The sequence below is a fragment of the Colossoma macropomum genome, unplaced genomic scaffold (assembly GCF_904425465.1).
Source record: "Colossoma macropomum unplaced genomic scaffold, Colossoma_macropomum, whole genome shotgun sequence".
NCBI classification, from domain to species: domain Eukaryota; kingdom Metazoa; phylum Chordata; class Actinopteri; order Characiformes; family Serrasalmidae; genus Colossoma; species Colossoma macropomum.
In genome coordinates this window covers 21,703,212-21,725,125 of record NW_023494802.1, presented here as the reverse complement: position 1 = coordinate 21,725,125, position 21,914 = coordinate 21,703,212, and the positions used below count along the sequence as shown (strand labels likewise).

General features: G+C 40.7%; 1 protein-coding gene across 3 annotated transcripts; it reads right to left on the bottom strand.

Annotated features, from left to right (window-relative positions):
* Positions 1-4,335: 4,335 nt before the first annotated feature.
* gss (glutathione synthetase) lies at positions 4,336-15,634 on the bottom strand. 3 transcript variants are annotated; one of them, XM_036591031.1, is made up of 13 exons: positions 15,535-15,634; positions 14,833-14,978; positions 13,931-14,076; positions 12,953-13,028; positions 12,669-12,808; positions 11,868-11,984; positions 9,849-9,929; positions 8,405-8,482; positions 8,258-8,327; positions 7,932-8,126; positions 6,800-6,881; positions 6,529-6,718; positions 4,336-5,225 (listed from the first exon to the last, which is right to left on the bottom strand). In XM_036591031.1, exons 2-13 carry the CDS (start codon positions 14,965-14,967, stop codon positions 5,102-5,104), a joined length of 1,434 nt encoding a protein of 477 aa, XP_036446924.1. In that variant the 5' UTR covers positions 14,968-14,978; positions 15,535-15,634; the 3' UTR covers positions 4,336-5,101. The 3 variants fall into 3 exon arrangements, with proteins under 3 accessions (XP_036446924.1, XP_036446925.1, XP_036446926.1); XM_036591032.1 differs by lacking the exon at positions 15,535-15,634 and adding an exon at positions 15,382-15,531; XM_036591033.1 differs by lacking the exon at positions 15,535-15,634 and adding an exon at positions 15,085-15,253.
* Positions 15,635-21,914: the final 6,280 nt, after the last annotated feature.

Below are 21,914 nucleotides of genomic sequence, written 5' to 3'. Positions count from 1 at the left end.
GACCCCTGAGCAGAAAGCGTTCTGCGTTCTCCACTTCAATAAGAGTGAATCCGTCATAACTGTGCAGTGTGATTTTCGTGGGCAGTGAAGCTCCAACAGCTCAGAGCGTTCGACTTGGTTCCACAACACTGGATGATCTCCGAAATCGCACTGAAAGAGCCGTGAGTGCAGCGACACCCGACATGCTCAATCCAGTATGGGATGAGTTTGACTATGGTGTTGATGTTGTCTGTACAGCTGGAGGAGGTTCAGACTGAGACCTTCTACAATTACATAATAAACTTTATGCTCATTTAAACCATTTACAGTTCACTGCATTGATCTGTAATTATTTACAGGTGAAATAAATCATTTTGAAATTGGATTAATCTTTTTGAATCACCCTGTATACATAGACCGTAGTTCTGATAGATCACTAGTCAGTTTGGTCTCTGATACCACATAAACACAGCAGACTGAGCAATCTGTCATTCATTTTCACTAAGTTTCTTTGACATTTATGGCAGTTGGCAGACCAGAGTAAGGCTCATTACTGCCACCTGCTGAACTGCAAAGTGAAGACTTAGGTTTCTGTAGCAGCATCGTTCCAGAAGAGATATATCCCAGTTGCTGAAGACCACCTGAACACAAATAACTGGTAGTTTTGATCATTTTACAAGTTTTCAAGGACCGTCCGAATGCACTATGTCACACCCAGGAAGGACTAGTGGGCAGTAGGCAGATTCTCTACTTTTCCTCTAGGTCCTCCTCTGTCACGTGTTAGAGGACCAGATTGTACCTCCTCACTGTCCAGAGCTCACCAGGATAAAGAGACTAACCCATACAGTCGTATGCAAAAGTCAGCTCACCTGTTTGTTGATTGTCTAAGTAAAAATAAGTTAACAGATCCTCTACTAGTAAAAAAAACGTGGAACACGAACGTACAAGACTTTAAATTCAGCAAATACACAGTAATTGTGCGTTAAGGTGTTCTCCGAAAAGGATGTGCACTATGCTCATTTGACCAGGGGCGCAGAAACTTTTGCATACAGCTGTACTCCTTCAGATCTGTCCAGCCAAGCTCCCTGTGTGAGATCCAGAACAGAAGGCTCTGAGGGAGCTTATGGATGCAGCTACTGGGGACGGGGTCTCTCAGGGAAAAGGGAGAGAACGAAGCACAAGGCAGTGACGCTTCAATAGATGCAGGCAGTTCTTTCAGGTTTGGAACCTGAACTCGTCAGTCATCCACAAACGACACGTTCATCTGTTTTATATTCGGCTCCTTTGCCGTGGCTTTGTTTTATAATGTAAAATGGAAACTTTACAAGAGAGAGTTGTAAAATAACTTTTTCTATTTTTTTTTTCAACTGAGAATCTATAGTGAAGATAACATGTAAATATTCAACATCTATGTTGGGTTCGGTGGGAGTTTGGGGGGGGTGGGTGGGGGGAAGCAATGATGAATGTAAAATCTACATAACAAAACGCCTGTAATCTGTCATTGTTAATAAAGCTGCGTTCTGTAAGATCGAACCACAGATTTCTCTGCTTCAGACTAAGACTAGCTCAGGCTAAGACCATCCCTATATACTTTAATGTACACGTTTGAGCTTTCACGCGCCGTGAGAGACGTTTTGGTTCAGTGGAAAGATAATTATATTAAAGGGGAATTTCACTGATTTTGCTGATTTTTTGAAGAATTGAACTGTTGAGATGGAAAGTCATTCAGGGTCGTTTGATGTAAAACGAGACATTGTGGAGAAACTTGCAGACAGATGTCTTTACAGTGGTGGCGACAGGAACCAGGGGTCACAGCGTCTACAATGCAAATACAGACATTTATTTACAGTCTGAAATAACCTGAGAAGCTACGTGTCTTCTGAGTTTTTATGATGATTATGGTAAAACAGTGGTGAAACAAAAAAAAAGATTGTGTTCTTTGGGGACTATTCTGCCCTACAGTGATCTGCGTGCTGCGATCAATGCGTTTATATGCATATGAGTAATCAGATAGTGGGGAAACTCCAGGTCTACATGAGTCAGACAGTAATCAGATTTCTGCTTTACAACCAGCCAATAAACTCACAGAAGAAGACGAGACGTAAGCGTAACGTAAAACTCAAACTTCGCGCCACTTTACCTGAAAAATGAACAAACATCATCTAGAAAATGTTAAATAATTAAATTCCTCGTTACGTCAGGCATGTAGTCGGATTCATCATTGCTCCAAAAGTGTTTTGCTGCATCTTGCTTGGTCTGAGTAATCGGAAAGAAATCCGAGTACGAGTTTACATGCACTGAAAAATCTGATTACTGAGCTAAACTCCAGCCTCTTTATCAGATTTCTTAATCAGATTTCTAGATCGGAGTATGGTGTTTACATGACCATTTGAATAATCAGATAACTGCAGAAATCTGATTATGATCGGATTATTGAGTGCATGTAAACACACTGACTGTCTCAGGAATCAGGCAGCGCGTTCCTAAGCATTTCATATAACGTGATGTAGCTTTTATAAGCGTTATCCACTTCAGACGTCTGGTTCCCTTCACCACTGTTTCTCTAGAATAGCGCGTTTCACATAAAACACTCTGACTGACTCTTTATTTTAACGGTGTGATTCTGCAGAAATTCAGAAAAATTGGTGGAATTCCTCTTTAATTTATCACAGGTAGGGGGCAGTGTTTAAAATCTCACAGAATGCAGCTCAACTTTTCAGCCTCTATTTCTGCATTATTGCGCTATGAACATCCTTTCGTACCGATCACAGTGTTTCTCTTCCGTTGTTTTTCTTTTTCCTCGTCAGTTGAGATGCTTTAATTTTGCTCCTACGTGTTTTTTTCTCTCCAAATACTGATTTGTTTTTTCCTGTGAGCGTAAGTCTGTGTGCCAGCGTGTATGTTATGTATCCTTGTCGGGCAGGAAAAGATTAAATTTCTGAGTTGATTTTTCTGCGTTTTGAGTCGGTCCTGCCTCGCACATTCCGACAGACTACTTATGTGTTTTCTTTGCTTTTCTTTTTTTGTCTGTCTGTCTTTCAGCATCACTGACTGCCTTTCAGTCCTTACCCAGGAAATTAAGCTAAACACCCAATAAATGTGCAGTTTCGTTTCTCATCTCTTTCGCTTCTCTTTTTAACGTTTATATGTTGCAGTGTGAAGCGTAACAGAGCAAACAGACTTTTATAATAATTAAAAAACAAAAAAAACAGCAAATGTGTATCAATTTTAAATGACCGTTTTACTGAGCACAAGACTCCTGAACTTGTTTCCAACACCTTTCAGTCTGTCTTTTTCTCTGTCTCGGCCCTGGGGTTGTTCGGTCAGGGCCCGGCTTGCCTTTCCAAGAAATGACTGTTCTTTGACGTTTTATTTGACCTGCTTTGGTTGAAATTTTCTGCATGTCCAGTAGCGCCTCTGTAACGTCTCACTTTATCGGAAACCTTTATCGTGACGTCTCAGAAGTTCACTGTGGCGAGAGGAGAGTGGAATGAGTGATCGAGTGGATGGATTTGTAGCTAATGTCTGATTAGCTCTGTGAGGAAAATGTGATTTATATGGATGTAAAGTGATGGATCGACATTAAATGTGGATTTCAGAAGGACCTGAATCTCAGCGCCTTTTTATTCAACTACACTTGTCACATTCACTGTTTCCCATTACATAATTAAAGATCTCTTTATTGCATATCAGGAGGAAAATCGTTTCTGTAAAGTACAGTATGCTCTCTCAAAGTACTGCCACTGAAAAGCCCTGTGTAATTTTACAAATGCGTCACTCGGATTTGTTGTTGCACATAAATAAGAACTGAGCTCATCATCACTGAATTATAGGAACGTTTTCATCATGTTTTGAATGACATACAGTAACAGAGAAAGTTTATAATCCAAGCATCCATTGTCTGATTTTCACTTTCCGAGACTTTTAAAATACAAAATATATAAAGGAGGAATTAGTCATTTTAAAAATGTCTGGATGATTCAGTCGTTGACGTAAACAAAGACATTCAGAGCAGTTTGATGTGAAACGGTTCATTAACTTACAGGCTCCGATTTTCTTTACAGTGGTGGTGATAGGAACCAGGGGTCGCCATGACTACAACACAAATACACATTTTATTTACTGTCCAATTCCCACCACTGAACCTACACGTCTTCCAAGTTTTTATATGTAATATTAATGATAAATAGTGATAAATCTGAACTTTCATTGATGGCTAATTTGCCTTACATTATAAAAGGTTATGCAGCTTTCACTTTTTAAAAAATAAGTACCTTAAAGCTTAAGTTGACAAATGTAAACAAATTATTATTTGTTAACTTAATATTCTGTTAATATTATGAAAGTTAACCCAGGTTTTTTTTTTTTATTTCTCAATGCTGCATAACTGTTTATAATATACAACGCTATGCATGTATCTCTCATGAATGGATTCAAAAATAAGTTTTAAGCCAAAATATTCACTCAAAACTATGGTAAAATAATAGCCCAGGCGTCGGGCAGTGCTTTGGTAGCCATTTCATATAATAACTTTTCGTGAGGGATCTGCAGTCGCATTAACTAACATTACAAACAGTTCTGACTCGGTAAGTCAGAAACAGCACGTTTCACATCAAACCACACTGAATGAATCTGTTTACATCTTAACCACAAAATTATATAGAAATCTGTGGAATTCTCCTTTAAGCCTAATTCCAAACAGACAGATTTCAGGTGCACTGAAAAAATTACTATTCCCAGTCGGTTCACAGGGATCTGTAAGTTTGGCTGGCTGAGTCAACGGCCTCAAATTAAAAAGCACAAAAGTCTCTTTACAATAAACCGTCCTATTAAAATACGTGATGAAGTTCTAGTTTCAGCACAGCGCTTTAGACTATTCAGTGCTGAATGAGGTAAAGAAGTACACTTGTGGCATTCAGTAGTTCAGTTCAGGAGCTCCCTGTTAAAGTGAGCACCGTCTTAAAGAGGGAATGTTTTAATCACTACTGGTTCCAGCGTTCTCTCTCCTACTGAGACAGAGCAGTGCTGACGGAGCAATGAAGCAAAGCTCTGCTTGAAATGGAACCCCTAATCTGTTTTGTGGTGTGCAGTTCCTGTCTTGGTCCACAGAGGGCGACATGGCCTAAACCAGAAGAGGATTGTCCAGAACTGCCACTCCTGCAGCTACGCCTCCATCAGCGTGTTCAGAGCTTTTGGTCCTGAGCAGGTGGCCGACACACTCGTTCATCACCATCTCCGCGCCCTTCCTGTGTGTGAACACAAAGTATCAGTGGGTTTCAAAATCATCTAAGATTAGTTTATTATTAGTAGTTTATTATTATTATTATTATTATTATTATTATTTTTATCTTCTCCCCAATTTAGTCATTGCCTGTTGCACCTGTTATCTAGGTCTCCCCATCACAGGATGCTATCAAGCTGCTCCGAGACGCGTAAAGCGCCACCAAATGTTTTCAACCTGCTGCTAATACAACAATATCAGACACCAACACGCTTGGAGGAAAACGCTAAATGTCAGTTCTGTTATCTCAGCTAAATGACACCTGCACTGGTAAACATCGTGTTAAGTGGTGGGAGAGGGTCATTAGGTCCACTTGCTGGGTTATTATTTTGAAATTTTAATTTTTGTTATTTGGCTGTTTTATTTTTTTTTTTTTTCCCCAAATTGTAAAACTTTTTGTTGCATCTTAATCCTTTTCATCATAGTTTTGTTTTATTGTCTGAAAATGAGAAGTTTTAGTTTTTATAATTACTCAAAATGATAAGCAAAGTAAAAGCTAGTAGTAATGCAACATGAGCCCAGCAGCAGACTGTGCTCAGGTAGGCTGCACAAAGGCTTCGCTGTCCTCTGAGTATTTAAGGTTTAATATAGAACGTCTAGACCGTCTGTCATGCACTGAAAACATGAAAACGGAAGTTTTTTCTCTATAATACTGTCTTAGTTGGTTCTGCAATTGGCATTTTATTTTTGATTTAGTTTTCGTGTTTTTTGAGAACTTGTTTTTATGTATGTGGCCATTTTTTCATGGCTGTTTTTTGTTTTTGTAATAGTTCCCATTAACTATAATAGCCCTGCTGCTTACCATGTAAGTGCATGTAGACAGTTATTTTACAATTACTGACTGTGGCTCATCTATTACTGCACAATTTGCCAGCCACTCTTTACCCCATTCGTCAATGGAAATGGACCACCACTGGACCACCACTGACCAGATATTACTTTGGTGGTGGATCATTTTCAGCACAACAGTGATCCTGACACATTTTAGTGTTTTCCACCTTTAACACGCACTCACTCACTCACGCACTCACTCACTCACTCACTCAGGAATAAAGGAATGAAGGAATGAAGGAGTGTTTGATGTGATGCTCGCTCTACCATTTAACAGTGATGCTTTTGGAAACCCGGCCCTGATTAGTACGATCAGGTTTGTAACCAGCGGTGCTCCAGGACCGAGGCTGGGGACCATCTATGCAGCATGTACGCAGTGAGTGTAAGTAAAAATGTATTTTGTGTGAAAAAGCAGCTCCCTCTGTTCTTCAGCGTACCTAACGTAGGCTCCAAAAACGCCCAGCTCACTCAGGCACGTGCACAGCCTCAAAGGAGCGTCCGGTCGGAGCAGGTAGTTGTGACCCGGGCGGGGCCGAACTTTGTCCATCAGGATGTAGGCGGTCCTCTCCGTGCTGTTCTTCATGCTCTCCAGCACTCGGCAGATCTCCTCCCCATAAATGTTGTTCCCTGCGTGGAGAGACGTGTGAGTTGCAGAGATCAAAGGTAAAGCGTTTGGGTGGACGTGTGTTAGAGGTACAGGCTCCTCACCGCCTCCTTCTCTCTGGGGCTTCAGCACATACTGGTCTGGGTTGGATAAAGCCATGGCTACTGTCCTGTCTCCATCCTCCCCCTAATGGCAGTGAAAATTAAAAATTAAAAAAATGTGTTAGAGGTATAGAAACGTTAATATAAGTGTGAGCAAAAGTTTTGAATCACTCATGATATCAAGTAACTTAGATTACAGATAAAATTATTATAAACTAGACAAAAATGTATTTTTAGATTTTTAATCAACAGTTTGTTTATTTAGGAACAATAAGAATTGAAATGTGAGGCAGGTGAGTTCACTCTGTATCTGAACGCTGCTATTACACCTACACCGCAGTACGTTATGCAAATATTGCAGAACAATTATGCATGAGTCACTGTGATAAACAGCCTCTTACAGGCAATGTAGCATTTTGGCTAGTTTGGCCTATTAAAGAGCAAATAATGTTATTTATATCGTGACTTTGGCTAACAGAAAGTGGAAATGTGCTAACACAGTGTGGGCTAATAAACATCGGCCAAAAAACACATCACCCATCAAACAACTGTAGAGAAATCTGAATCAGCCACAAAAAGTCTGAATCTGTGCATCTCCACTGGAACACATTACATTGCTTGGTGCAAATAACTGTTTACTGCAGTCAGGCCATTAAAAATCAGAAATTATGTAATGAACACTGGTGTCTTATTGTATTTTGTCACTATTTTAGATAGATAGAACTTTATTGATGCCAAAAGGAAACTGCAGTATTACAGTAGCAAAACATATAATTGCACATAAACTTACATATATTAAGCAGAAATAAAACAGGAATAAAAATAGACAAATTAAACTATGAAAGCATAGAAATAAAAGTATATCTATACCATATTTACATGGCAACATTTATAAAAGTAATACGCAGTAATGTGAGGCCAAGCAGTGCCATGATTTTACATGGTCTCTCATAGCTGACTGCTTTAAAAACCTAATTCTCTCAGCTATACAACATCCTCAGTTATTATTCAATCACCTACTGCTCTGCTCATTATTCCTAAAACTCCTTCCTTTTTAAAATTTCTTACAAATTACTTAAAACCCTCATCAGAATCATTTTCTACATGCATACTGAGAATAATATAGCATACGTACCATGTCCAGCGTGTACAAGCCAGCGAAGGTGGCGCGGATCTGGGCCACCGTTTCAGGCTCGTCAGGAAAGAAGCGCTCCAGGACCCCCGGCCGAGCTAACTCCTGCTGGACCTTCTTCGTGCCAGCAAGGTGAGTGCTGATGTCCGGACACTTGACAGCACGCGAGCGCTCGATCATCAACCGAGCCTCCCAACTCTGTGAGTCATCACATGTTTACAATAGATGAGCTACACAAAACGGTCATCAACCTGAGTACATGAAAGTCAGGAGACCAGCGGAAACGTTACAGGCGGAAGGTAAGCCGCCCAGAAGAGTGGCGTACTGACCTTTTCTGATTTGTAGTTCTGAGGCATGTATCCATTACGGAAGTAAACAATGGCAACTTCCTGTCCATCTCTGAAAGCACAGTTATTTCTTTCCATCAGAAATGCTTACTTGATTGACGGAGCTCAGAAAGGACAGCGGTCACTTACACAAACAGCCTCTTGTCATGGTCCAGCGATCCACCTCTCCAAACATCCTCAAACTGTCTTCTGATCACAGGAATGTCTCTGTGATACAGAACAGGCAAATGTCTTCAGTCAACATGTTTGTGACTGAAATGGATCCCTACTCCCTCACTAGTATTCCTTCATATAGGGGAACTATTTTGTTTAATAAATAAACTAAAACATAAATCAATAAACGAATCTGGACACTCGTTATGAGCTCTCAATATTCACCACTACCAGAGTAAAGTTGGCTTCATTTGTAGCTGAGACACGGGGCTGAATGATTTGTGGAAAATATCTAATTGCGATTTTTCTAATATTTCGACTGCAATTTAAATTGCGATTTTTTTTTTAATTGAGATTTTGAGGCTCAACCCCTGAACATAGTGTGTCAAATTGCCAGTAAGTTGTTGTGATTTCACAACACATGGAGGTTTGATTGCCTCTGATTGGTCTAACTCATCTACAGGCAGTTCACAAGCTCTTGTTTAGGCTCAGTTTCCCCTATTAGAACTTAAAACAACGTACACAACTAATAAAGATGGTTCTTCAAGGGTTCTTTAGTAAAGACAATGATTCTATGTGGAACCATGAGGGCTCAGCAACCCATATGCATGCATAAAAAGTTCCCTGCCTGGTGAAATGGTTCTTCAGGTTGATGGAGAATGTGTTTATGGTTCTATACAGAACCTTTTTGAAGTTCTCTATTGGACCAAAATGTTCTTCTATTGGTATAAAGTTGACATCAACAAGCAACAAAGTAACATCACAACCCTTTTTGATGCTGTACAGAACCACACACAACACATTCTTCGATCTGAAGAACCGTTTCACCACGCAGAGAACTTTTTATGCATGCAGATGGGTCTGAGTGTTCATGGTTCTATATAGAATGACTGTCTTTACTAAAAGAACCATTTTTTAAGAACCTTGAAGAACTATTTTTTAGTGTAGGCTATAATTTAAACAAATTACAGCTCTTGTGATTTGAAAATTGTCTTAAATTGTGATTTTACAGCGTTTTGAAAAAAGCACCAATAACAGCACAGAACCTGACTTGAGTACACACTGAATTAGTGCTTCTGCTGTATGATGAGCATCGCTAAGGTCTTCGTTTTTAATTATACTGGGCAGCTGATTTTTTACAGTGTTTTTCCAGAGAGTCGAAAAAGTCTGATGTGTTTCCACCATAATTTATCTGCAGTTTCTCCTGTTCCTTCGTCTACAGCAGAGACGGCTTTCAAACACTGAATGCACTTTGCCTTCAGCTACTCCATCACTGGGAACGAGCAGCTGCTGAAATACAGTCTCCACTCTGTACACATACGTAACTTATCAGGCTTCATCAAGGGAATCAGTGATTTCGAGAGGGCTTACAGTAGCGATAAACCTTATTCTGCATGAGCGGCTGAATGGAGCAGCTTACCTCAACCACAGCTCATTCTCCACGTATCGATGGTCGTATATGTTCCTGTGAACATCCTCAACAAGAAACATCATGACTGCCCTGTGATAAACATGTAGGCCTTTAGTGTCAAAAGAGAAGATAATCAGCTGCTTTAAAAAAAAAAGTTCTTAGTTTTTAGCAACATTACTACCAAAAACATGCGACACTGTGTGGAGCGATTTAGACCTAGATTGTTTACACCAGTGTTTGGGTTTAGTGACATTGTTCCTTTTTCATATGGTTCAGTTGATTCCACACAGATGCAACAGATAAAGTGCACCAACTGATACACAGGGGTGTTCTTTGTGTTCCTTACCTGGTCAGACATTTGGCATTTAATACAAGCGCTGTTACTTTCACTTTCATTAACCCATCACAGTGTTAAATCCAGATCTAGCCCTCTCTCACTTTCTTCATTAAATTATTATAAACATTGTTGTAGAAAACATCGAGGCTACTTTCTACATGTATCACAGTCAGAGTAATAAAAACAAACCTTACTTGATCTCTACTTCTTTATGATAGGTTGGTTTCATTACATGTCAGTTTGAATTCAACCAATCAGGTCGCTGATGTCTGCCCCAATCTACCCAAAGACTTGCAGACCACCATGAACCATATGAGCTTCTGTTAAGACTCAAATGTTAAACAGGGAGATTATGCGGACCGAACAGCGCTGAGAAAAGCGTACTGATGCTGAATTATCTCTTTTGGTGCAGACCATCATAAAAATGTGACTGAATCAAATGGTGGAATCCAAGTTTAGCTGGCTTTTATTGAGTCAGTCTATCTATGACAGGTAGACTTTCTATAGTGTTAAACTCCTGTAAAACTAATTACAGAGCTGGTTGTATTGGAGGCTACACACAGGCACATTTGGAGAGAGTAAGACTGTACGTTACAAAGGCATGGACACTATGAGGGGAGAAATAACTGGACATTCTTAAAAACACAGGCAGGCAATGTATTATGACGTCTTTATGTATATAAACAGTAAAAATGAATGCACACATATTTGAACAGAAGCAGTTTTCTAAATTGTCTAAGCTGTCATTATCTGTCACTGCGGTAGACGAGACGGGCAACAGGAGCAAGTAGGACCCAGATGTGTTTAGAAAATATTTTGTGATTTTCCTTGTATTATCGTGTTTAGGCTCTGGGTTTGGCCTGCCCCTACAAGAAATCTGATTGGCCTGCTTTCTCTTGATGTATTATAAACGAGCTCTGATTGGATCTCTGTAAATAGCTGTCCTGGCATATTGCCTGCACAGACTGTGAGATAAACTTTGTGTTTAGAAAAAAAATCTGCACAAATTTGTGTCAACTTTTTTTAAACCATGTTGAGTGAAATTATTTTAGATGTGGATACAAAAAAGAACATAATTCCTCATCAGGAATCGATGAAATGAGCGTTTTTAAGGCTGGGCCCATCGACTAGAGCTACAGTTCACCTGAAAGCAGCTGAGATCTCTGATTCTGGAGGACCACGGTTCCACTGTTTAGTGTGAAACAGAGTACGGGCGGAGTGTTCACACCTGTCAAAACGGACTGATTAGTCCTCACCAAACAAGGTAAGCATGAAAACGCACAAAGGGAGCTGTCACACCTTTTGTTTGGTCTGTTCTGCCAGTGATGGTGAAGCGGAACACTCTCCTGTGTGTAATCTGGTGCAGTTTAGTGCAAATCCAACCAAACCAAATGGAAGAAATACAAGTCACAAAAACCCAAACTCAGGTACAGACTTCAGCAATGAACTACGTGTGTAAAACGTTCAATCATACTTCTGTAAGTGACACTTAGTGTTGACCTGCTACGTCAGGGAAGTAGCACTACTTTTACTTGAGTACAGGTTTAGGCTACTCAACAAACCTCTGGCACAGATTATGTACTTGTTTAAGCATCTGGATCTGCATCTGATGGTCAAAGCTCACACACAACACTCGGTCACATGGCCACAGCCTAGCCAGGTAGAAATTTAACCAGAAATGTTAAACTAACCTCTGTGAACCGTAAAGCTCCCAGGCCTTTGCCAGTCCTTTGGCCAGACCTGCTGCTGGGTTGTTGTCTAAGATCTGCTGGCGTTCCTCCAGCCGGTTAGCGAACCTAAGAATATGCCTGGGAGGAGAACATTTTAACTTGTGGTGACCATCTCAAAACTTCGACTGCTTCTGTTCACTGACTGCTGTTCAAATTAGCATTTAAGATGAAGTGGCTGCAGGTTTTCAGGCCAAACGATGCTGGAGCTCACCTGATTCTACTTGTGTAATCGGTGAGTCTCCGTCTGTAGCAGTTGATCACGTGAGCTCCTGTATTGTTGGAATGAAAACCTGCAACCACACTGGCCCTTTGCGGATGAGATTGGACACCCCTGGCTTAGTTACGTTGGGGCAACCCAGAGGAAAAAATCTGTCTCAAGATCGTCTCAGAGAAATAAAGCAGATCTCAGTATTATATTAATGAAGGATCACTGATTTCTGAACTGTTCCTCCTGAACCTCCTCAGGAGAAAAGAGGAGACTAACATCAGCGTCTCACTGTGAGACGTTCTGGTGATGAAGGAGAAAAGCGTGAGTTCTCCTTCTGCACTGACAGACTGCTGAGAGGGTTCTGTTATCTAGAACACAGCTGTATAAGAAAACGATTCTTATACTTTTCTTATGGAGATATTACTCAGCTGAGTCTCACTCTGATTCAAACTGGACTGAACTGTGTCCAGGAGAAGAATCTGAGATCAAGAGGAGATCTCATTTAGAGTATTTCTTTCCTCTGAGAAGTTCTAAGTGGAACTGAACACACATACCGATGGACATCCGGTGTGCGTGAGGAAAGACCCCCAAAACTGGCGGCGATAGTGTTGATTTCAATCTGCTTTAAAGATGCCGTTCCGTCTGCACTCTGGTCCAGCATGTAATCTGAGCGGTTCAGGCCGAGGACTATTGGCTTAGAAACAAACAGAACTCAGTATGAGAACAAATGCAGTATTTAACTGACTTTAACAGTCCTGTTCTGTATTACACAATAATATATAACAATATCAGTAACAGTCTGTAAACACATTAGATTATGTTAGTGATGCAGAATTACCAGAGCTTGTGGTTCCTGTTGTACTTCTCGGTAAATGTTGAAGAGTTTTGCTGTGAAGTCATCAACTTTGATGGTGCTGTCGAGAAACATGTAACACTTGACTCAACGTGAAATTTTGGATGAGCACTCAAGAACTTATTTGTGATGTCATTCCAAAAGATCATAACAGTTTTTTATATTTTATTTTTCAAGCCATTCAAAACACCAACTCCTTTTCACATTGTGTGAATATTTGATGATAAATGAACCAATAGAAATGCTCCAAAATTAGTACATTCACATGTATTAAAGAATATACAAGGAGATACATTATTTTGGTGGAGCATCAGTCATAATTCTAAAACTGGTCAGGCATAACATTCTGACCACCTCCTTGTTTCTACGCTCATTGTCCATTTTATCAGCTCCACTTACTATATAGGTGCACTTTGTAGTTCTACAGTTACAGACTGTAGTCCATCTGTTTCTCTGATACTTTGTTAGCCCCCTTTTACCCTGTTCTTCAGTGGTCAGGACCCCCATGGACCCTCACAGAGCAGGTACTATTTGGGTGGTGGATCATTCTCAGCACTGCAGTAACACTGACGTGGTGGTGGTGTGTTAGTGTGTGTTGCGGTGGTACGAGTGGATCAGACACAGCAGTGCTGCTGGAGTTTTTAAACACTGTGTCCACTCACTGTCCACTCTATTAGACACTCCTACCTTGTCAGTCCACCTTGTAGATGTAAAGTCAGAGACGATAGCTCATCTGCTGCTGCACAGTTTGTGTTGGTCATCCTCTAGTCCTTCATCAGTGGTCACAGGACGCTGCCCACTGGACGCTGTTGGCTGGATAATTTTGGTTGGTGGACTATTCTCAGTCCAGCAGTGACACTGAGGTGTTTAAAAACTCCAGCAGCACTGCTGTTTTTGATCCACTCAGACCAGCGCAACACATACTAACACACCACCACCATTCTGGATTCTGGATTACGGTACCTGGCGAGAGCCTCCTCCAGGAAGACTGGATTCTGGCTGATTCTGTCCACCAGCCGGTTAAAGTGGGTTTGGACTTCAAGGGCCTGGTGGAAGAGAGCTCTGGGCACTGGGGAGGGGAAGAGGCTGAACGGTGCATAGCTCACTACCTACAAACAAACACACAGCTTACACACATACATGCCCACACTGCGTCACATCTCATTCAATGATGGTCAATCTGTGGTCAGTGTTCTAAAGCGCCGGGGCAGAATTAACTTTCTGTAATCCAGAGACAAAACGCTGCCGTACGGGAGACAGGATTCCAGACGGGACTCTGAATTAATTCCGCCTGTTTGACTGGGTGCTAGAAAAACTAAGCCTTTTTATGTTGATTTGAGATCAGTTTGACTTGGTTTAGGTTTTGGCCTAAATTAAGAGGAGAAGCTTGTCGTAGATGAAAGAGCACAGAAATGACCACTGCTAGTCATACATCTTATAACGTTTAATATAGAGCAGGGCTGGGCAATATGACAATGTATATCATTATCGTGACAAATTATGTCACAATACAACAAAATATGCTTTTCTGAACATACTGTGTACATCGTACACTGACCGACTGCATGTTTCATTACAAACAGAGCTAAATTAGTCCCGTTTAACTAAACATCATGTCAAATATTGAATAAACCTCATTGTGCTCACAGTGTTTTATAGTAGTTTATGGAAATGTAGCACTACTGGTTCTTTTTTCTCTGTTCCAACTAATAAGATGTTGTGACATATCGTGTATTGTGCCCGCCTCTAATCCAAAGGGAACGTGTATAGAGTGAAGACTTCTGATGCCCAGTTCAAAACAAAAAACAGAAAGTAAGGAAAACTTTAGGAGAAACATTTTCCACATTACACTGAGTTTCCTTTACCTCGGGGGAGTTTGGTCTGTCTTTGGTCCGCATTAATACTCCATGCAGCAGCGCAGTGTCTTTGGCCACTTCCTCCAGCCTTTTTATTAAGCCCTCATCTCTCAGCACTTCCTCTGGAATCCCGTAGGCAGACATTGTGGGAAACCCTGGAATAAATGAAAGAGGACCTCCATCATTGTTCAGTCAAGTTTATAAGAAAGTGGAGCCGAGTTATTCATTCCTGAGCTTCATGAAGCCGTTAATCATACATACATAAGTCATACACAGTTCATATGAGCTTAATAATAACGCAGTGCTTCGTCTTATCTGCTCATCAGCACCACTAAGAGTCACATCAGCCAGTGGACCCAGTGGATCCAGTCCGCTGTCAGTAATGCGGTCATCATGACTCTGCAGTGTTTCTCATCTACACTCGAACAACCACCCAACCTTCCTGCACCACGACCCGTCTGACAGTTAACAGCCCTCGGCAGCCTAATTAACTAGTAACCACTGGCTGACCGCTGGCTGACCACAGCCTGACAGTGTGTTAATGTTAGTCTTCTTTACCTGTCTGTCTGACTGTCTGTCTGCTGCTCGTCCCTCGGCGCTGCGCTAAACGCCCTCGTTCCAGTAACGGTTACAGTTTAATGCGACTGCTGGACTTTGCTGTGTCCGGCTGTGATGACCAAACGCGTTAAAGCAGAAAAAGCTCTGACCCACCTGACTGATACTGATACTGAAACTCACGGCAGGGTCTCCGGTTCCGGTCAGCGGAGCAAGTAACGCGAAAACAGAAATGATGGAGCAGCACTTACTCGACTCATGTGTCATGATTTCAAAATAAGAGTCCTTTCCTATAAAACAAAAAAAATCAGTGAGTGGTCACTTTGATGATAATAATAATAATAATAATAATAATAATAATAATAATAATAATAATAATAATAATAATAGTGACGCAGGTTATATAAAAAAGATGCAACTTTCTACGAATGTGCTTTGTATAAACATTATTATTCAGCTGTTTTTCTCTGCAGAGTCTGTAAATGTGGCTTTCACTGTCCGAGGAAACTCGACCTCAGCTCCAGTTTGCGCTAATATCATAACCATGTTTGAATTTTTTGATTTAGAGAAGCGACACATCTTTATATTTCAGTCCTACATCAAAGTAAAATTCGCTGAGCTGCTTCGTGTCCGAGCTGGAGAAAAGCACAGCTTTTGCAGGCGAATGTAAACCTTTTTTGTAATCATAATGTAAAACATTTGCGAGGGAACGCGATGTTAACTTTTTTTTGTAATCCCCTTTTTTGTAAAGATAAATGTTAATGCACTCATACATGCTATTCTTTATATTACTCTTATATTACAATATTATTTATAATACTTCCTAAAATGAAACGGAAAGAATCCCCACTCTAACCCTCTAAACTACTGCTGACCCCAGGGATCATGCATATCTGAATATTTGACCCTTTAGGGGCTCCGTATAAATCCTCACCACACGGTGACAAAGAGCCACCTGGCCCGCGTCACTGCTGCTCTGAGCTGCTGTTGCTTTGCTTTAAGCTTTTAAGTCTGACATGACAACTGAACTTTACTCGGTGAAGGTAAAGAAATACCCCGTTAAATTCTGAGTCATTTTTTAAGACAATACACCCAAAATTTCAGAAAAGCCTTTAATCGTTTGCATTTGGTAGTTATTTGAATGCACACAGGCACCTCTTTCCAATTATAGCGATAAATCTTTGTCAAAGTGTGACAAAACTCATCAGATATCTGTATATTCTGTGCAGACAGCATGGAAATAACAGCGATGTTCCTGCACCGCAGACCAGATGTATGAGTTACGATAAGAGTGTTTAAGAGTGTTTAACGGAGCCATTTAGTGTGTGCCTTATTGAGTTTTATTAAACAATACTAGCTAGTTAGGTAACCAAACTTGGCCATATACCTGGTCAGTTTATTAGGTGATACAGCGAGATCCTACACCAGATGAGCGAATGACACTCCTGACCCTACAGTTTAGGTAAAACTAGTTATACTTTAAGGTTTTTTCACATTCGATTTCATGCATTACATAACTTTCATTCTTTGGGGAAAGATATTCTGATTAGCATTTTAAAGAGACAGCTAGATTATATAGATCAGACCATATTAAAAAGATCTCAACCAATCTGTGGGCCAGAGGGAAAAACGTTTTATTTCATTTTTAATTAATGTTGTAATGGCCAACCGGCCGTTGTTTAGTCAAAATACGCAAAAACTTCAGCAGTAAGATACAGACACTTGTAGCAGACCTTGAAATATTACATGAATACTTGAAATATTCAATATTTAAACGTCCCCAGGAGCTCAGTCTTTTAAACCTACCTATTTACTTGAATTAGTAAGTAAGTAAGTAAAGTTTATTTATATAGCGCTTTTTACAACAGGTGTTGTCACAAAGCAGCTTTACAAGGAAATGAGCATTACAGAAAGAAATCCGGGTCTGAGCCCCCATGAGCGTCGCCAGTGGCGACAGTGGCAAGGAAAAACTCCCTAAGAGAAACAGGAAGAAACCTTGAGAGGAACCAAGACTCAGAAGGGGAACCCATCCTCCTCTGGTCGACACTGGATAGTAAACATTGTTAGTATAAAGTATTATAGTACAAAAAACAGGGTAAAGGTGAAGGAAACAATTAATTTGAATAGTTCAGTTCATGCTGCAGCAGCGGCAGCAGCATCAGTGGGGTCAGGTTGTGGGGGTGAGGTTTGCACGGTGAGCAGTGGCACCCGATCAAGGCAGCAGAGGCAGGAGCATCAGCAGCAGGATGGGCAGCTGTTCAACTCGGCAAAGGAAAGAGAGGAAAACACACAGTCAGTTCTACAATGGGTGATTGATTAATTTGAATTAGTTTGAATGACTGATTGGTTCAAGTGATTAATTTTGAATAGTTCATGCAGCAACAGCAGCAGCATCAGTGGGGTCGGGTTGTGAGGGTGAGGTTTGCACGGCGTTGTACAGCAGGAGGCTCAATGTTGGTAACCCGGTCCAGAGGGCTGGCGAGCAGTGGCACCCGATCGAGGCAGAAAAGGCAGCAGCATCAGACGCACAGGATGGGCAGCTGTTCAACTCAGCGAAGAAAAGAAAGGAAAACACACAGAGAGTCAGTTCTGTAATGGGTGACCGATCACAAATTACAGTGTTAGCAGAGACTCTGGCAGGTATAGAACTGACAGGGAAAACTAATTACCAAAGTCTGGACTATACAAGTAGGTTTTTAGCTTAGACTTAAACGCTGAGTCTGAGTCCCGAACATTAACAGGAAGACTATTCCAAAGCTGGGGGGCTTTGTATGAGAAAGCTCTCCCCCCTGACGTAACTTCATTAATTCTAGGTACTAATAGTGAGCAGCACCTTGTGATCTAAGTAGGCGTGATGGTTCATAGTGAGAGAGAAGTTCACTCAGGTACTGAGGGGCGAGTCCGTTTAGTGCTTTATAAGTCAGTAAGAGAATTTTATAATCAATCCGAAATTTTACTGGTAACCAGTGTAAGGTTGATAAAACTGGGCTGATATGGTCAAACTTTCTGGTTCTAGTAAGAACTCTGGCTGCAGCGTTCTGGACCAGCTGAAGCTTGTTAATGCTTTTGCTGGGACATCCAGACAGCAGGGCATTACAGTAATCCAGCCTTGAAGTAATAAATGCATGAACTAACTTTTCTGCATCCTGTAGAGAGAATGCATTTCTCAACTTAGCAAAATTGCGGAGATGCAGGAAGGCTGTTCTAGTAATATTAGTTATATGTGTGTCGAAGGACAGATCAGGGTCTATAATGACACCAAGGCTTTTTACAGATGAGCTTGAAGCTCATTTTGGACCAAGAAGCAGAACCTCTGTTTTATCTGAGTTTAGAAGGAGAAAGTTACTCGACATCCAGTCCTTTATGTCTTGTATACAGTCTTCAATCTTGCTAAGTTTAATTCTATCATCCGGGTCGCTTGCTAGATATAACTGAGTGTCATCAGCATAACAGTGGAAGTTTATGCCGTGTTTACTGATAATGGTGCCCAGTGGTAGCATATATAATGTGAATAATACAGGTCCTAAAACAGAGCCTTGCGGAACACCATACTTTACTTTTGTGAGAACAGATGATTCACCGTTTATATTTACAAACTGATAGCGATCAGTGAGGTAGGACCGGAACCAGGAAAGAGCTGTTCCTGTTACCCCTACAAGGTTTTCTAGTCTGTCAAGTAAGACAGTGTGGTCTATTGTGTCAAATGCTGCACTAAGATCGAGGAGGACTAACAAGGACACATGATCTTGGTCAGAAAATAATAATAGATCATTTACAATTTTTACTAGTGCTGTTTCTGTACTATGAAGTGGCCTAAAACCAGATTGAAATTTTTTGTGTATTTGATTCCTGTGCAAATAGGAGCTTAGGAGCTTAATTAGACACCTGGCATCCTTTCTTTGCAGTTCATTAATACCTGGGCTCAGTTTCTGAGCTGCTGAACTGACGTTTGGTGTTTATGTTGGTTGAACTGCAGCTGAAATGCAGTTAGTGTGTTTGCTGATCTGACTGGTGTGGAACTGTGTAGAATTGAGTTGAATTGAGGTGTAACTGCTGTCCCATAGATTGTTGTTGGGGTAGGAGAGTCAGAGCACATTACGTTGCAGTGCATGCTGGGGACTGTAGTGCAGCACACTGTGAAAAGAGCTAATATTAATAGAAAATTAAAATACTTTCACAGGCCAGAGAGGATTGTGTGGCGGGCCTGATTTGGCCCGTTGGCCTTGTGTTTGACACATAGAGATTAGACTGTATACACAGCATATATGCACACTGTAGATATACAGCAGTCTTCAGCCCCATCTACCAGTGGAAAGGGACCAGTATAGGACCACCGCTGACAGGATTTTTTTGGGGTGGAGGATTTTGCTGTCAGCATGGTAGGGATACGTTAGTGTGCATTGTACTGATACGAGTGTATTGTAAACACCCTAATATAAATGATTGATTCCCCAATTGGTTTATAGAGGAAGAGCCTAAGGTTTGTTTGATCATCCTTTTGAACAAAAGATGAAAATCTGGGTCCAAGCCCCAGCGAGCAAGCTTAGAGCTACAGTGGAGACAGCGGCACAGAGTTCTAAAGTGACTTCATCTCAGAATATAGGGGATATTTTTGTGCCCCAGTCAGTCAGTTTAGTGTATCCCAAACTGCACAGCGAATCAAATCACCTGACAACAAAAATTCAGTTCAATTCAGCGGCCGAACTGCCGAGCACTCCTGATTAGGCACCGATAAATAGTTCACTCCCTAACAGTCTTGTACATACTGCTTTTTCTGTTTTGTAAATATTTCAGTTGTTTACAGTCAACACTCATCTTTTAGCTGGTTAGTTTGGTTTGAGACTTTTATATGGATGTTGTATGTTTTTAGAGGAAAAGAGACATTTACTTAATTGGAAAAGTGGTGAGGTGACGATACAGTAAATGATTAGTTTGTTATGGGTGATGATCAGGTTCAGGAGGTTTAATCAATGGGATAATAATCAGGTGTGAGGGTGGCTGACCCTACCCAATTTAGAAAAACATGACTCTGGGTTCACCATCAAAGTCTGGTCTTTACCACACACATTTGTTAGTGAATGCCATGTCTCAGTCATGGATGTCAGAACATTGTTTGTCAGTGCTTATTAGGCTGGAGGATGTTCCAAAACCATTTCTGTCAAGGTTGGAATTCACTGATCCACTATCAGGCAAACAGTGGACAAATGGAGGAAATTCAACACCATTGTTTCCCTTCCCTGGAGTGGTCATCCAACATAAATGACTCCAAGACTAAAGCGTAGAATATTCTGGGTGATCACAAAGAACCACAGAGTAACATCTAAGGACATACAAGCCTCTTACACTCTTGGCTAAATGGTAACTCCTGTGTCCACCATCAGGCAAACACCGAGCAAGAATAGTCTGCATGGAATGATAGTGGGGAGAAAGCAGTTTCTCTCTAGAAAGAACATCAGTGCCTGTTTAAAGTTTCTTAAAGACCACCCGGATGTGCCAGAAGACTTGTGAAATAAAGTTATGTGGCAAAAGTCGATCTTTATGGCTTAAATGAGAGATGTTACGTTTGGTCAAACTGAACATTACATTCCAGCATAGAACCTTCTCCCAGCTGTGAAGCATAGTGGTGGCAGTATCCTGATTTGGGGCTGTTTTGCTGCTACTGGACCAGGACAGCTTGTCATTATTTTATGGAGCTATGAATTCCGGATTCTATCAAGAACATCTTGGGAAATGTTAGGGAATCCATCCCTGAACTGAACCTCAAAAGAAGAAAGTCCTGCAGAAAGAAAACGAGACCAAGAACGGTTCAAACAGACAAAATGTTGCATTTTGTAATGGCTTCATCAAAGTCCAGACCTGATCAAACAGAAGTGTTGTGACAGAACCTAAGATGTGGCATTGCGAGAAAGCCCACCAACATAACACAGTTGAAGCAGGTCTATAAGGATGAATGAGCCAAGACTTTTGCCAACTAAGATATTTAATGAATGAGAAACTATATACTTTTTTGGTTTATTATTTAATTGGGATCTCTTTATCTGTTGTAATGAGTTAAATGATGATCAAATTAAGTTTTAGGTCTTATTTATGTAGAAATTTACAAAATGTTAAATGGTTCACAAAGTGCCAAACAGCAATGTATATCCTAATATCTGTCCCTCATCTAAACTTAATTGAACTCATTACAATAAAAAGAGCCCAATGAAACAAATAACCCAGACATTATATATTTCTTCATTCACTTAATTTTAGATTACTTGGTTTAGTAAATGTTATAATTTAAACGATTCGAGTCATGAAGTTGACAACTTACAAAACACATCTACCCAAATCTACCCATATCATATTTTATGCTATATTTCTGTAGAAAGGGTTCACAAACTTTCCTGATGTCTGTATCTCATCCAAACTTGATGGCACATGAGTTTGACCTTGCAGGACACCTGGCCTATTTAATGGTAAAGGAAATACTGCAATGGCTCTCTTTCATTGAACATGCAAGATGTCCCAGGCCTCCCCATTGTACTGGAACTCGT